The sequence below is a fragment of the Squalius cephalus genome (genome assembly GCF_949319135.1).
Source record: "Squalius cephalus genome assembly, chromosome: 5".
Classification (NCBI taxonomy): domain Eukaryota; kingdom Metazoa; phylum Chordata; class Actinopteri; order Cypriniformes; family Leuciscidae; genus Squalius; species Squalius cephalus.
The window spans coordinates 45078043-45091795 of NC_137126.1; the positions used below are offsets into that span (position 1 = coordinate 45078043).

Here is a 13753-nt window from a genome sequence, read left to right on the forward strand (position 1 = left end):
TGGGTTGAAAACGCTTAACCACTCCCCTCAAACCATTAGTCTGTTATGAGCAGAGATGGAGAGGAGGAGCGCTAAAGTAAAACCCTGCCCAATATTCCATTTCGCATGGAACATAATACTGGAGAAAAGTCGTTTGCAACTTCCGGTTCACGGGGACTTTAAATTGACTCATCACAATCTTTTTTTTTTTTTTGGTTCCAAACAATTGAATCTCAGTAGTTACTGGGTTTGTTGTTGTTTGAAATGTTCTCTCATCATTTAGATATCTTTGAAAGCTGATAGGTCTGATTTTTCTTTCTCTCTGTATAGGTGAGCAGCATCAACCTGTGCGCTGCTTCGAGGCAGAGGTTGGCGTGGTTGAAGAAACACTATGTGACCCCAGTACCCGTCCTGAAGACAAGCATCGCAAGTGCAAGAACATGGACTGCCCTGCAAGGTACGGTAATGTATAAATAATGGCTTTGTGTTAAGAATGCCACCATACCCATCTTATTTATTATTTCTGCTGTGTGTGGTATGTTTACTGTGCATAGTATGCAGCTTTTCTGTACGCATCGAATAACCAGAGAACCTACGACATTACACAGCAAAGTATACTGTTCTGATAACTGCATCCCATAATACAGCATGTCATTTCCAGTGTGACAAAAGAACCAGAAATCATATCAGTGAGGTTTTTAAAAATCTTTTTCTTGAACCTAGATTAGAAAATATATATTTTTTCTTTAAAAAGAAAACTTCTATATTTGTGTATTTCATACCATTTCAAATATAATATAGGCCATGAACAGTATACAACATTGAAAAGGGGGCCTCATTTTTCATTAAAATAAGCTAAAACAACAAAAAAATCTAGATATTTATTAGTATTTGGTTATTTTTATATTTTATATTTTCTATACTTTCTAGTTATGCCAAGCAAAATAAAATATTATATTGGGGAGAAATTGTCCTTCAAATATTGTTGTGGACAATAGACCTTAATCAGGGTAGCGCCATGTTTAATTTTTGACAGGAATGAAAACAAGGCTGTGTGGGATAGAATACATTGCGTTCAGTGGATTATACTGTTGTTAAAAACATAGCATTTATTCAGCTTGTAAAAATTGAGTTGTAAAAATTACATGATCTAGGATTAGTCTATAGACTACATGATCTAGGATTAGTCTATAGACTTAAAGTCTATAGACTTTATTCAGTGTACACAAATGTAAAGGCTGTTATGGAGCCCCTGAGTGGAAAAAAATATGAGATGGGAGGAAAAATCAATGTTTTTGCGTTCCCCCAAGAAAGAAGTTTCTCAGGGGAGAGAATGCAAAAGCATTGACAAATAATTTGAACTCCCGTCTCATATTTTTTTTCCTTACCATGTCCCTTTAGGGGCTCCTCAGGCTGTAAGTCTATCCCTCACAGCCTCATTTCCATCCGTGTTAAATTTAATATGGCATCTAACGTGCCTAAGGTCTAGGGGGGCCTTGAAGTCAAAAAGGTTGAGATACACTGGCCTAAACCCTCGCTGACTTCAGGTGGTGGCTGGGAGGATGGCAGACATGCTCGGCTACATGCGGTCCAACTGGAGTGAGAAAGCGCACCATTCTGTGTGTGCGCACGGTGGCCGGAGAGGAACGCGTTCTGCACCCTGGGGACTGTAAGCAGCTGCCCAAATCCAAAACTGTCTTACCTTGCAACCGAGATGTACCGTGTGGCTCAGAATGGACTGTGGGGAACTGGAGCGAGGTGGGCTGTTTTATTGCAAATTAACCTGATTGATGTTCTTTATGTAAGAGCTCTTATAAGAGCCCCTAAAGGGACATGGGAATTGCAAAAAAAATGGAAATGGTAGGAAAAATTATATATCAATGCTTTTGCGTTCGCTTGCAAAATTTTAGCACTGAAATATAATTTTTCCTAGCATCTCCTATATTTTTTCCATCACCATGTCCCTTAGGGTCTCCGCATCAGTTGCATGTTTTGTGGATTGTTTGGAATTGTGTTTTTACTTTGACTTTAAAAGGCCAAAAATCACAGTAAAAGTCATAAAATCATAATAAAAGTATCATACTGGTGTCTGTATATGTACATAGATAGATAGATAGATAGATACTGTAGATAGATAGATAGATACTGTAGATAGATAGACAGACAGACAGACAGACAGATAGATAGATAGATAGATAGACAGACAGACAGACAGACAGACAGACAGACAGAGAGAGAGATAGAGAGAGAGAGAGATAGAGAGAGAGAGAGAGAGAGATAGATAGATAGATAGATAGATAGATAGATAGATAGATAGATAGATAGATAGATAGATAGATAGATAGATAGAGAGATAGAGAGATAAATACTGTAGATAGATACTGTAGGTAGATACTGTAGGTAGATAGATAGATAGATAGACAGACAGACAGACAGACAGACAGACAGACAGACAGATAGATAGATACTGTAGATAGATACTGTAGATAGGTAGGTAGATAGATAGATAGATAGATAGATAGATAGATAGATAGATAGATAGATAGATAGATACTGTAGATAGATAGATAGATAGATACTGTAGATAGATAGATAGACAGACAGACAGATAGATAGAGAGAGATAGATAGAGAGATAGATAGATACTGTAGATAGATACTGTAGATAGATAGATAGATAGATAGATAGATAGATACTATAGATAGATAGATAGATAGATACTATAGAGAGAGAGATAGATAGATAGATAGATAGATAGATAGATAGATAGATAGATAGATACTGTAGATAGATACTATAGATAGATAGATAGATACTGTAGATAGATACTATAGATATATAGATAGATAGATAGATAGATAGATAGATAGATAGATACTGTAGATAGATAGATAGACAGATAGATACTATAGATAGATAGATAGATAGATAGATAGATAGATAGATAGATAGATAGATAGACAGATAGATAGATAGATACTGTAGATAGATACTGTAGATAGATTGATTGATTGATACTGTAGATAGATAAATAGATATATATATATATAGATAGATAGATAGATAGATAGATAGATAGATAGATAGATGTGCATTATTCCAAGTCTTCTGAAGTGATGCAATAGCTTTGGATGAGGACAAGACCGAAGTTCAAGTTGTTTTTTGCCTGTCAAATCTCATTCATGCATGCACATATTTATGTCACTTTTGCGTAGTAATTAATTGCATTGTCATATTATTTCATTTTTGTGTTACTGGAATATATGATTGTCGTCCCGCAGTGCTCTCTGTCTTGTAATGGAGGAATACAGTCCAGAACCGTCAAGTGCGTTGCAAAACAACCCAGCCAGTGCAACCCTTCCAGTCGGCCTCGCTCCACAAACTTCTGTAACCTCCAGAGCTGCAGACCACGGTTCCGACCTAGAGTCCCTCCTAAAATCCCAACGCTGGCCCCCGCCACCCAAACACCAGGATATAGCACCACTATCATACCTCCAAACACCTCTACTCCCATAACGACACACACCAACACTTCCCCAACATCCACAACATCTGATATCATCCATGAAGATGACCAAGACTTTATCTTGGTGAGGGATGGTCACAAAGACAATGATGGTCGGGGTGCGGTTCCCACAAATACCAATGACCGGGGAACTCCTGAGGACGAGGAGGGAAGCACAGACCTGCAGCCTCCGGAAAAAAGCTACACAACGGGTTATGATTACATAGTAGAAGATCCAACTGGAGAAGAAAGAGCGCGTCATGATGATATGTTTACCAGCCCTCCTGAAGAAGTCCCCACATCCACTGTCCGACCAACCACAACCCGAGCACCAGTGCATACTATCACTGACACAACAAATCCACCCTCTACCAGTAGAACCCAATACATTGATCTCACAACACATCAATGCTCTAAAACAAGCCCGTTTGAGCTAAATACCACCCCAAAACCCAAAGTGCCACATTTAAATACTCAAAGTCCCCAAGCAACTTTTCCTACTGTGAAGATACTGAGGAAGGCCTCACAAACATTGAAAGGTCCCAACAAAGGCAAGGCGCCTAAAGCTCTCAGGCAGAGGCCGGAGACGGCGAACACCACCGATGACTATGGGAACCTGAATGCACGAGATCCCATCAGGAGGAGTGCGTTTTGGGAAGTTGGCAACTGGAGTGATGTAAGAATGAAAACTTAATTAGTCGATGTCTAAGGTGATCATCTGCCTCTCGTTGCATTATATATTATATATATTATAACTAGATGTGCATTTCCAGAAAGAAATGGCAATGCGTTGTGTTGCAGCAAAATTATTGTGTTAAAGGTTTAGGTAGGTTTAGACTTTGAATGGCATGATGCTGTTGTTGTTCTCATGAATTTCTTCCTCAGTATTTTTATATTGTTTTTCAGTACAAATATCTAAACATGAGAAGCAAAATTACATGATATTAAGTCTTTTTCTGATGAATATATAAAAATTAAGTGAGTTTATGCCTAAAATGGGGGAAAAAATCAGCTAAAAAAAGTTTGTTTGTTTTTTTACCCCTTTGGTAATTATTTTTTTCTTTTTGAATTCATTTTAGTTTTCTTACCCCGTTGGAAATTTACTTTTTTTGTTTTAAGCACAAACTCAATTTTGATATGTTTATATTAACTTATATATACTTGATATACAAGTTAACAAGACTTTTTTTCAGGATTTTTTGATAAATAGAAAAATCATGTCTTCACTGTCACTTTTGATCATTTAAAGGATAAAAGTATTATATTTATTTAAAAAAAGAAAGAAAAATTATACTTACACCAAACTTTTGAACATTGACCCCCAAACTAGTGTACCTGTTTATTTAGGCTTGAATCACTAGAGTAACCCACGTCCATCTGAGGTAATAAAATGCAGTTATGCAGTACTAATAATGCACGGACTCTAGTCTCTAATGTGTTTTTTTCTTCAGTGCTCCACTACGTGTGGTCTTGGAGCGGTGTGGCGGTCTGTAACCTGCAGCTCAGAGCGTGAGGAAGACTGTGCCAGTGTGAAGAAGCCAGAACCTGCCCGACGATGCAACCTGCGACCCTGCGCCACCTGGAAGAGTGGTAACTGGACCAAGGTAAAGCCACGTTTTCAAGCGAAACCTTAATTACTGTATGCTGTTCTGAACCATGAGATCTCCCTCTCTTTAGTGTCCTGAAGGCTGTGTGACTGATATGAAGCATCGAGAAGTGCAGTGCATCGACACTCAGAGCGGACGTCCATTGAGGCCGTTTCACTGTCAGGCTCTTTCATATAAACCACCCAGCAGTCTGCCCTGCACCAGCCGGCCCTGCCTGCAGTGGACGCACTCGCCCTGGGGAGAGGTACTAAACTGAGGATGCACACACTAATGTGTCCGCCGGATCCAGGCCGTGTCCAGACCTGATGAAGGACCTGCGCCTGGACACGGCGACAACGCAGTCCTGAAGTATCAACTAGTCTCTCCCCTGTGAAGGCCTCCTTCCCTTCACCTCTGTACAGATAAAACGCTGTCAAAATGATTCCAGTTCACATGGATACGCGGAAGCGACAAAAAATTCTGTATTATGAATATTTAAGGCCAGACAAGTAATTTGGTGGGGTCAATTTGTAAAGAATGACTACACGCCTGCGCACATATATATTCAAACGTGCATACCTATAGACTGAACATGTAGTACGCATGTGCACGGCGTCAGCGTTCTCGAGGATTCGCGTTTTTGAAGTTCGCGCGCCGCGGAGATGATAATGGTTTTCAAAAAATTTTATTTCAAGGTTTGCGTTCTCGAGCCACCAGGCACTGTTGTTGTGCGAATGAGCGGGCAGGAGCGCGTTAAGTAAGGGTTTTCTGTTTCTAAGTTAATAACTAATGATCGTTGCGACGGAAGTGAATCAATCCAAACTAACTTTAGCTGGACAATAACTTTATTCTAGAGCTGCTGTAAAGCCAAAACAATCTCTGTTTCTTTAATTTCCTATTATCCCTGTAAAGCTGCTTTGAAACAATCTATATTGTTAAAAGCGCTATGTAAATGAAGGTGACTTGACTTGACTTGACTTAATGTTACATTGCAGTAAATTGTCTAGTCTAGATAAGGCATGTGATGGTATAAAATGTTCATATCATGATAATTGCTGAAGCTTTTATTCAATTAAGTTACAAACCATGAGTGTTGTCCTAACAGGTTTAATAACTTTTTTCTTATAACAAAAAAACTCTGAACATTTAAATACAATAAAACAATACACAAAAATACTGTATAAAATAACATTTTCAATCTCCATCGAGGGCATGTTTTATTCCAGATTAAAATGTTAAAATGTTTAAGTTTGAAACTTTTTGAGGTCATGCAAAGTTTGAGTCATGCACGTTGTTATTATGATATATCGTACTACCGTATATCAACACATCTAGTCTAGATAAATGTTTTTCATCTGTGATTGACAGTGCTCTAAAAGTTGTGGGCAGGGAGTGAAGGAAAGACTTGTGCACTGCCCCGAGTATCAGCGCTGCAACATCACGCTCAAACCCTCCAGCACTGAGTCCTGTCGTCGGCAGCCCTGCACCGGCTGGGCGCCCGAAGCCTGGGCTCAGGTAAAACACTGCACAAACCTCACTCTTCATTTATAGAAAAGAGGAAATGTGGTGTTTGGCTTGAGATCGTGATGAATGCAATGTGTTGATGCACTATTAGTAATATTAAATTTTTTTAATGAATGCTTTTATTCAGCATGGATGCATTAAAAAAAACACAACAAATTCCTTGTGTTTGCGCACACTTGGCGAATAAAACTAATTCTGATTTAACGGATCAAAAGAGACACTAAAGACATATATGATGTCTCAAAAAAATTATGTTCTAAAAATATGAAGCACAACTTTTTCATCAATAATAATTATAAGAAATGTTTCATGAGCAGCAAATCACCATATTATAATAATTTCTGAAGGATCATGTGACACTGAAGACTGGAGTAATGATGCTAAAAAATTAGATTTGAAAACACAGGAATACATTACATTTTAAAGGGATATTCCACTTTAAAATGAAAATTCTGTCATCATATACTCACCCTCATGTTGTTTCAGTCCTTTATGAATTTCTTTCTTCTGCCGAACAGAAAGGAAGATATTTAGAAGAACGTCAGTAACCAGACAGTTTCTGGTCTCATTGACTTCCATAGTAGGAAAACAATAAACTATGGAAGTCAATGGGACCAGAAACTGTCTGGTTACTGATATTCTTCTAAATATCTTCCTTCCTGTTCAGCTGAAGAAAGAAATTCATAAAGGACTGAAACAACATGAGGGTGAGTATATGATGACAGAATTTTCATTTTAAAGTGGAGTATCCCTTTAAAATATATCTACATAGAAAACAGTCATTTTAAGTTGTAATAATATTTCACAGTATTACTGTTTTAACTGTAATTTTGATTAAATAAATGCAGCCTTGGTGAGCATAAGAGACTTCGGTAACACTTTACAATAAGGTTCCATTTGTTAACATTAGTTAATTAATTTACAATCCATGATTTGCAATTGATTTGGAGTTTGTGTCCCTATTCCAGAGAGCATTTTATTGGACAAAAGTTGGTATACATCCCTCCCTGTGCATCCATGATGTCATCCTGGTTTTTATTGATTGACAGTGCTCCAGAAGTTGTGGTGGAGGGGTTCAGAAGAGAGCGGTGAGGTGTGTGAACCAGGAGTCCGGCGAGGAAGAAAAGACGTCACTGTGTGCAAATAACAATAAACCTGACAGTGTGCAGAACTGCAACCCAGAGGAGTGCAAAACTGATTTAGGTAAACTCAGTTAAATAATATCCTTCATAATTTATGATTAACACACAGTGTCCCCTAAATATGCTTGGACACTTAATAGTGCTTGAATGTCATTGCATAACAAAATATCAAACAAATACTGCAAGATATTAACTATTATTTTTTCTTCATCATTTTTGCTCAGTGTCTTCTAATCAGCTGGTGTTATGTTGATTTTTAGTGGATGTATGAAGACAGTTTTTCTCAAACAAGTTCCCAAACAGAGGAACCACAGCTTTAGTTCATTACATTACCTATCAGCATGATCCACTATACACTGCAGTTAAAAGCTTTCTATTGGAAACAAGACCTAAATATTGCAACCTGCATCTGCCTACTTTTAATAACTCCATAAACTGGATCGCTTTATGAGCCAAGCGTTAACAAGTCTCAAAACGTGTATAATAAGTGTACATGGCAACACTTCAAGCCTTACAAACATAAACAGAACATGATGCCTCCGACTGTGGTTTATTTCAAATTACAGAACACAAGTGTTTAGTTAGATGATACCAAACACACAAGACTCCAGAACATTGCTATGGTTACCATACTGTCAATCATCTGTCATTTTGGAAGTGAGTCGTGTTCCGTACACACACATGGAACGCAAGACCCATAGGCTACACAAAAGAAATATATTTGAAATATATTTTCAGAATATATTTTGAAATATATGCAAATATTTGAAATTGGCCCAATAAATATATTTCACACTTAACATCATATATTTTTGTTATATTTTAGAATATATTTCAATGTATTTGGAATATATGCCACATATATTTTGACACTTTTGGGGACCCATACAGAAAAAAATACATTGAAATATATTCTGAAATATAACAAAAATATATGATGTTAAGTGTGAAATATATTTATTGGGCCAATTTCAAATATTTGCATATATTTCAAAATATATTCTGAAAATATATTTCAAATATATTTCTTTTGTGTATGGGGAGATTCACTCCTCTATTCACTCTCATGTTTGGTTAGATTTAAATGAACCCTGGTGCGATTGCTCTGTTAGTGCGGTTCATTTGAATAAGTGTGAACGCTGCCATCTGAACCCTGGTGTCACCAAACAAGCGGACCAAGACGCTGAAAAGATGGGTCTCCCAAACGATCTCTGATGCGGTTTGAATAAAATATGAACGCAACACAGACAAAAGACATAAACAAACCAAAACCGGAACATGATGTCACAAGATGCAACCCTAAAAAGGACAGAGTGCTCAAGCAAACCTGTTTTTTCTCGTCATAATCGTGAGATTGTCCATCACAGTTCAGTACAGGCATCAGAACCAGTAGATCCGTGTTTGTGTGTGTGATGGAGGGATTTCTGCCGCTGTTTTGACTCCTTTGTACATTTTATAAGCTCTTCACGAGTTCTCAGCTGGTCAAAATACCATCATATGTAGCTACGCACATACAACAAACACATTTATCCCAGAACACAGCATTGTTTTGGATGTTCTGTAAATTCTATGTTATAAAAGCCGACCAATCAGGTTGTGAACATATCCCTGTGCCTTAAGGTTGAGTGTTAAAATGCCAATGTGACCAGGACTAAATGTTTTTTTTTTTTGGTCCGTACCAAATGAACCAAGCGAACCGAACTACAAGAAAGTTTACTTATTGTTATTTTAGTGAAAACTTATTTTTGTAAAATGGTTTGCTTCAAAAGTGTGCTTTCTTTCTGTAAAATAAGTTATTTGATTTAATGTTTTGCTATCTAATGCAATGACAATTCTATTTATACATTTGTATGCATGGCTTACATGTGCCATTGTGTGAAATCTTTTTTTGTGTAAGAGACCAACAATTGATCTCTTTACCCAAGACACTGTGGAAAACAGTGTGCTACCATAGATCACTTGTTTTAATGAGCTGCTCCATGTCTTTATAGTTTATTTTTAAAGCCCTTTAAATATTTTTGTTGTTGTTTTTTCCCCTCTTCTTCTTTGCAGGTCTGGTTTGCAAGAAAAACAGCATGTCGACACGTTTCTGTGAGAAACTCAAGCTGCTGGGTCGCTGCTCCCTGCGCTCCATCCGTAAGCAGTGTTGTGTCACTTGTATGATGTAACACTTGCAGAGGTCAGGCTTGGGTCATCGACCAAAAGCGCAAACTACTGGACTTGCTGCGGGCAGGGTTCACGGTGCTCTAGAAATGCAGACGTCCCTCTCAAATATATGAAAATATGAGGTTTTTACTTGAACAAATTAATCCTGGGCATGTTTCCCTCCATTTGTTTCAAAGCGCATCATGAAATGCATCCGGACACATCAAGCTTCAGTTACAGGATTCAGCATCAGTTAGACAGTTAACCTATGTATTGTTTTTTGCACTCATTTTGGAGAATTGTATGTCATTTTTTTTAACCCAAAACGGTGCGTTCTGACAGGTTTACCAGTCAAGAACTGGTTGAACACATAGCAAGACACCTGTTTTTACAGAACCATTATTTCAAAATCATGGATCAGTTGAAACTGCCATGAAGGGAGCAAAACCTTTGCATGTACAGACTAATATTCAGGTTATTCATTAAAAACAGTAGTTTTTATCTGATGTGTCATGTGACCACTGTCTGATGAACATTAACGTTTTCACAGTATAAGGGGAACATGTTTTTCCATTCCACTGCGGTGCTTTTCCATTGTTTTCTATGTAAACACGAGCTAAAAGGACAAGTTTAATTTTTGATTTCGCATCTCACGCTTGACACGCCATTGTAAAAATGCACCTCTCAAGTTAAAAGTGGTTCAACTTTTTTTTAAAAATGCATTTAACCGCAAAAACTTGTTTTGTGTGAAACAGCCCTAAATGTGCAGTTCTTAAATAAGTGTAGTTTTATGAACTTATTTTGCACAAACCCAACGTTAATATAGGGTTTCTGCAGGTTTAATGAATGTAAATTTAAGACTTTAATTTAAGTCTAAGTAAAGAAAACGCATATCAGATTATATAACAGATATCAGACATTACGTTTTAATTCATTTTTACAAAAAAGTAGCTTGAAAACCTGTGCTTTCAACCATCTAGAATATGGAAATATCTTTTACTCACACTGCAAAAAAAAAAAAAAAATCTTCTTCAATATTTTTGTTTTTTTCCAGTGCAAATGTTTTAAGATTCCTAAATCAAGATGCATTTACTGGAGATTCAAAATGACTAAATAAGTCCTAGTTTTATGCATAAACTCACTTAATTTTGCTCAGATTTTATTTTACATTTTTATCTCAAGTAAATTTATCTTGATTTAAAGATGTTTAGATATTTGTGTTGGAAAACAGGCCAAAAATATTGAGGAAGTTATTATTTGCTATGCATGCTACATTTAATGCCATTAAGACTTTCTGCTCTGATTTAAGACCATTCTAAGGCCTTCATTTGTGTAAGCGCAAATTAAGACTTTTAAAGACCACAGAAACCCTGTAATACAATCATTTGTGAATGTATGAATCAGTTTATGTAGATTTTTTAATAGATTAACCCAAAATATTATTATACAGCATATTATTAGGCTGCATGAAAAATAGAGAACATACATTTGATTTCCGAGAGTTATGATCTCAGGTTGTTGTTTTTTTTTTTGCAAAAATTGCTTCACTAAGCAAGTAACATCACTAATATCTCAACATAAACTGAGAATTTTAACACCTTTTTTTTTCTCTGCTACTTTTGTTGATTATTCTTTTCATTCGGTGAATATTGTCATAAAAGCTTTTCATTCAAGCTGTTTATTTTTCCTGCAGTGCTATAAACAAAAGATTCATAATTGTAAATGCATCAAAAAACGTCTGTAAAGTAACAAAAATGCAAAAAGTAAATGACTTTGACGTAACATGCTGTTTTAAAAGAAGAGAACTGGTACTTTAAGCAGTATGTATTTGTAACTTCATTCTCCAATCCTTAATACTGGATGTTTTTAAAATAGTTCTTGTCATCCAGTGAATCATTTTTAGTATTGTGATGAAATGCAAGAAAAATATTTTAGGTACAAATAAAATAAAATCCAAAGGAGCCAGCAGCATCAGAATTTTGGGTATATAAAAGATCTAGTTTAGTTTCCATACAACTATTGTTATTTTAATAAATAAATGAAAATGATTCTTAACAATAACTAGATTTTTTTAAGTTGTTACACAGAATATAAGGTAGATTTGGGTTATCTGCACTGTATTTGTGGTAGGGTTTTCTAGTTAATGTCATATGAAAATATGGATCAAACGTGAATATTGTGTTCGTGTGGCTCATGGGAGCCTCGTGGTGCTGTAAACTGTTGGTGCTCTGTGCTTGTGAAGATTCAAGCGTTTAAGACATTGTTAACAAGTTAAATGCACATTACACTGAGGATGGAGGTGTTGCAGGTCAATCCTCTGAACGTTTTATACTGCTCATCTGTACTGCTGATATGATCATCAATAAATGCAGTCATGATGCGTGCAAGATCTTTTGTCTGTTGTTTGATGATTTTCCTGATTGCTTTCAGATCATTCTGAGACCGTGTGTGAGATCCAAGCTCTGTTCCCAAACTTAGCGAGCTGCCCTTAAAGATCTGTACAATACCCTTAATATTTCCATTCATTTCAATGGCATTTGCTTGACCCTGTGTCAGTTCTGTAAAAGGTACTGTAGGCAACAACATTGTGATGATGACTTTTAAGACCTTTTTAAAGTCTACATCCTAGGATGCATTGTGTGCAAACTAAAAATTATCCAAGGATGGCAAACGGAAAGATAAATATCGATTGAATATATATTTAAAAGTGCACTATGTAACTTTTGGCCCTCTAGTGGTTAAAAATAAAACTTCATGTATTTTGCAGAAGAACATTGTTTTGGTTGTGCTTCGGTTCTGCGTGGCTGAGGATGAATATGATTATCCGACTGCTCATAAAACATTCACAGGCTTAAGAGATATAATCAGTTTAAATGGAAAGGATCTCAAGCTGACTAGCTAAAGACGTTACTGTAGCTTTACCTGTTAATAGACACGTTACTTCCTTAAAAATAAATTCCAGCACAGCGTTACAACAACCATAATGAAATGAGCCTTCACAATAGATAATTCTTTACAGAGAGAGCAATATATGGCAATTTATCTGTTCAATAAAATACCATACTCCCCTGTTGAGTAATAAAAACGCCATCATCTCCGCATCGCTTTTACAATATTTTAAATTCATCAGTTCTCTCAGAAAAGCCAAGCCAATGTTGATTCTTGTTTTATTACGAGCTCTGTCTCGTTCTCTTTTTCCTCTCTCTCCTCTGTTCTGCTTCTTCTTTTTTTTAAACGGGTGATTCACCAGAGGTTGGGGATTTAGATGCTCCATGTCAACAGGTGAGAGATTTTCACAATTTCCGGCAAAAAAACATCCTGACAGGTCTAAAATATAAACACTTATAATAGGCGTACCATAGTAAATCAGGGTAAGACACAAACATGTTTAAGACGTTTAAGGACTGATGATGTATTTACTCATTATTTAAATTTTGTTCATTTTAAACAAGTGTACCTTTACTATTCAGTATTGAAAATATTTTCAAAAAATGTTCATTTCTAAATAAAATGGATTTTATGGATATTATATTATAAAATTTAATTATCTCTATTATTTCCATTTCAAATAAAAGCTGTTCTTTAGAACTTTCTATTCATCAAAGAATTTTTGAAAAATGTATCACTGTTTCCACAACTGTTTTCGATTTTTTTTAATTAAATGAATGATTTCTGAAAGGATCATCTGACACTGAAGACTGGAAACCGAGCAAGAAGGTGTCTGGCCGCACACTGAATTCAGGACAGACTACAGAAGTCTATCAAATATTTGTCTTTGTTTTTCTGGATTGCATAGTGCAAAACGTGCGAAGTGAATTAAAAACAAATGAACGAGAGCAAACGTTTCGGCACATTGCTATCTTCAGTCCTGG

The 13753-nt window shown here is 36.4% G+C and overlaps 1 protein-coding gene across 1 annotated transcript in view; it reads left to right on the top strand.

The window, feature by feature from the left end:
* LOC307158799 (A disintegrin and metalloproteinase with thrombospondin motifs 12-like) overlaps positions 1-12353 on the top strand; it is a 35849-nt gene extending 23496 nt beyond the window's left edge. The window contains exons 17-24 of the mRNA XM_079871726.1: positions 310-436; positions 1527-1737; positions 3261-4160; positions 4936-5088; positions 5162-5335; positions 6439-6585; positions 7644-7797; positions 9789-12353. Coding sequence (XP_079727852.1) covers positions 310-436; positions 1527-1737; positions 3261-4160; positions 4936-5088; positions 5162-5335; positions 6439-6585; positions 7644-7797; positions 9789-9904 — 1982 coding nt within the window. The 3' untranslated portion in view covers positions 9905-12353. The remainder of the gene's footprint in view (positions 1-309; positions 437-1526; positions 1738-3260; positions 4161-4935; positions 5089-5161; positions 5336-6438; positions 6586-7643; positions 7798-9788) is intronic.
* Positions 12354-13753: the final 1400 nt, after the last annotated feature.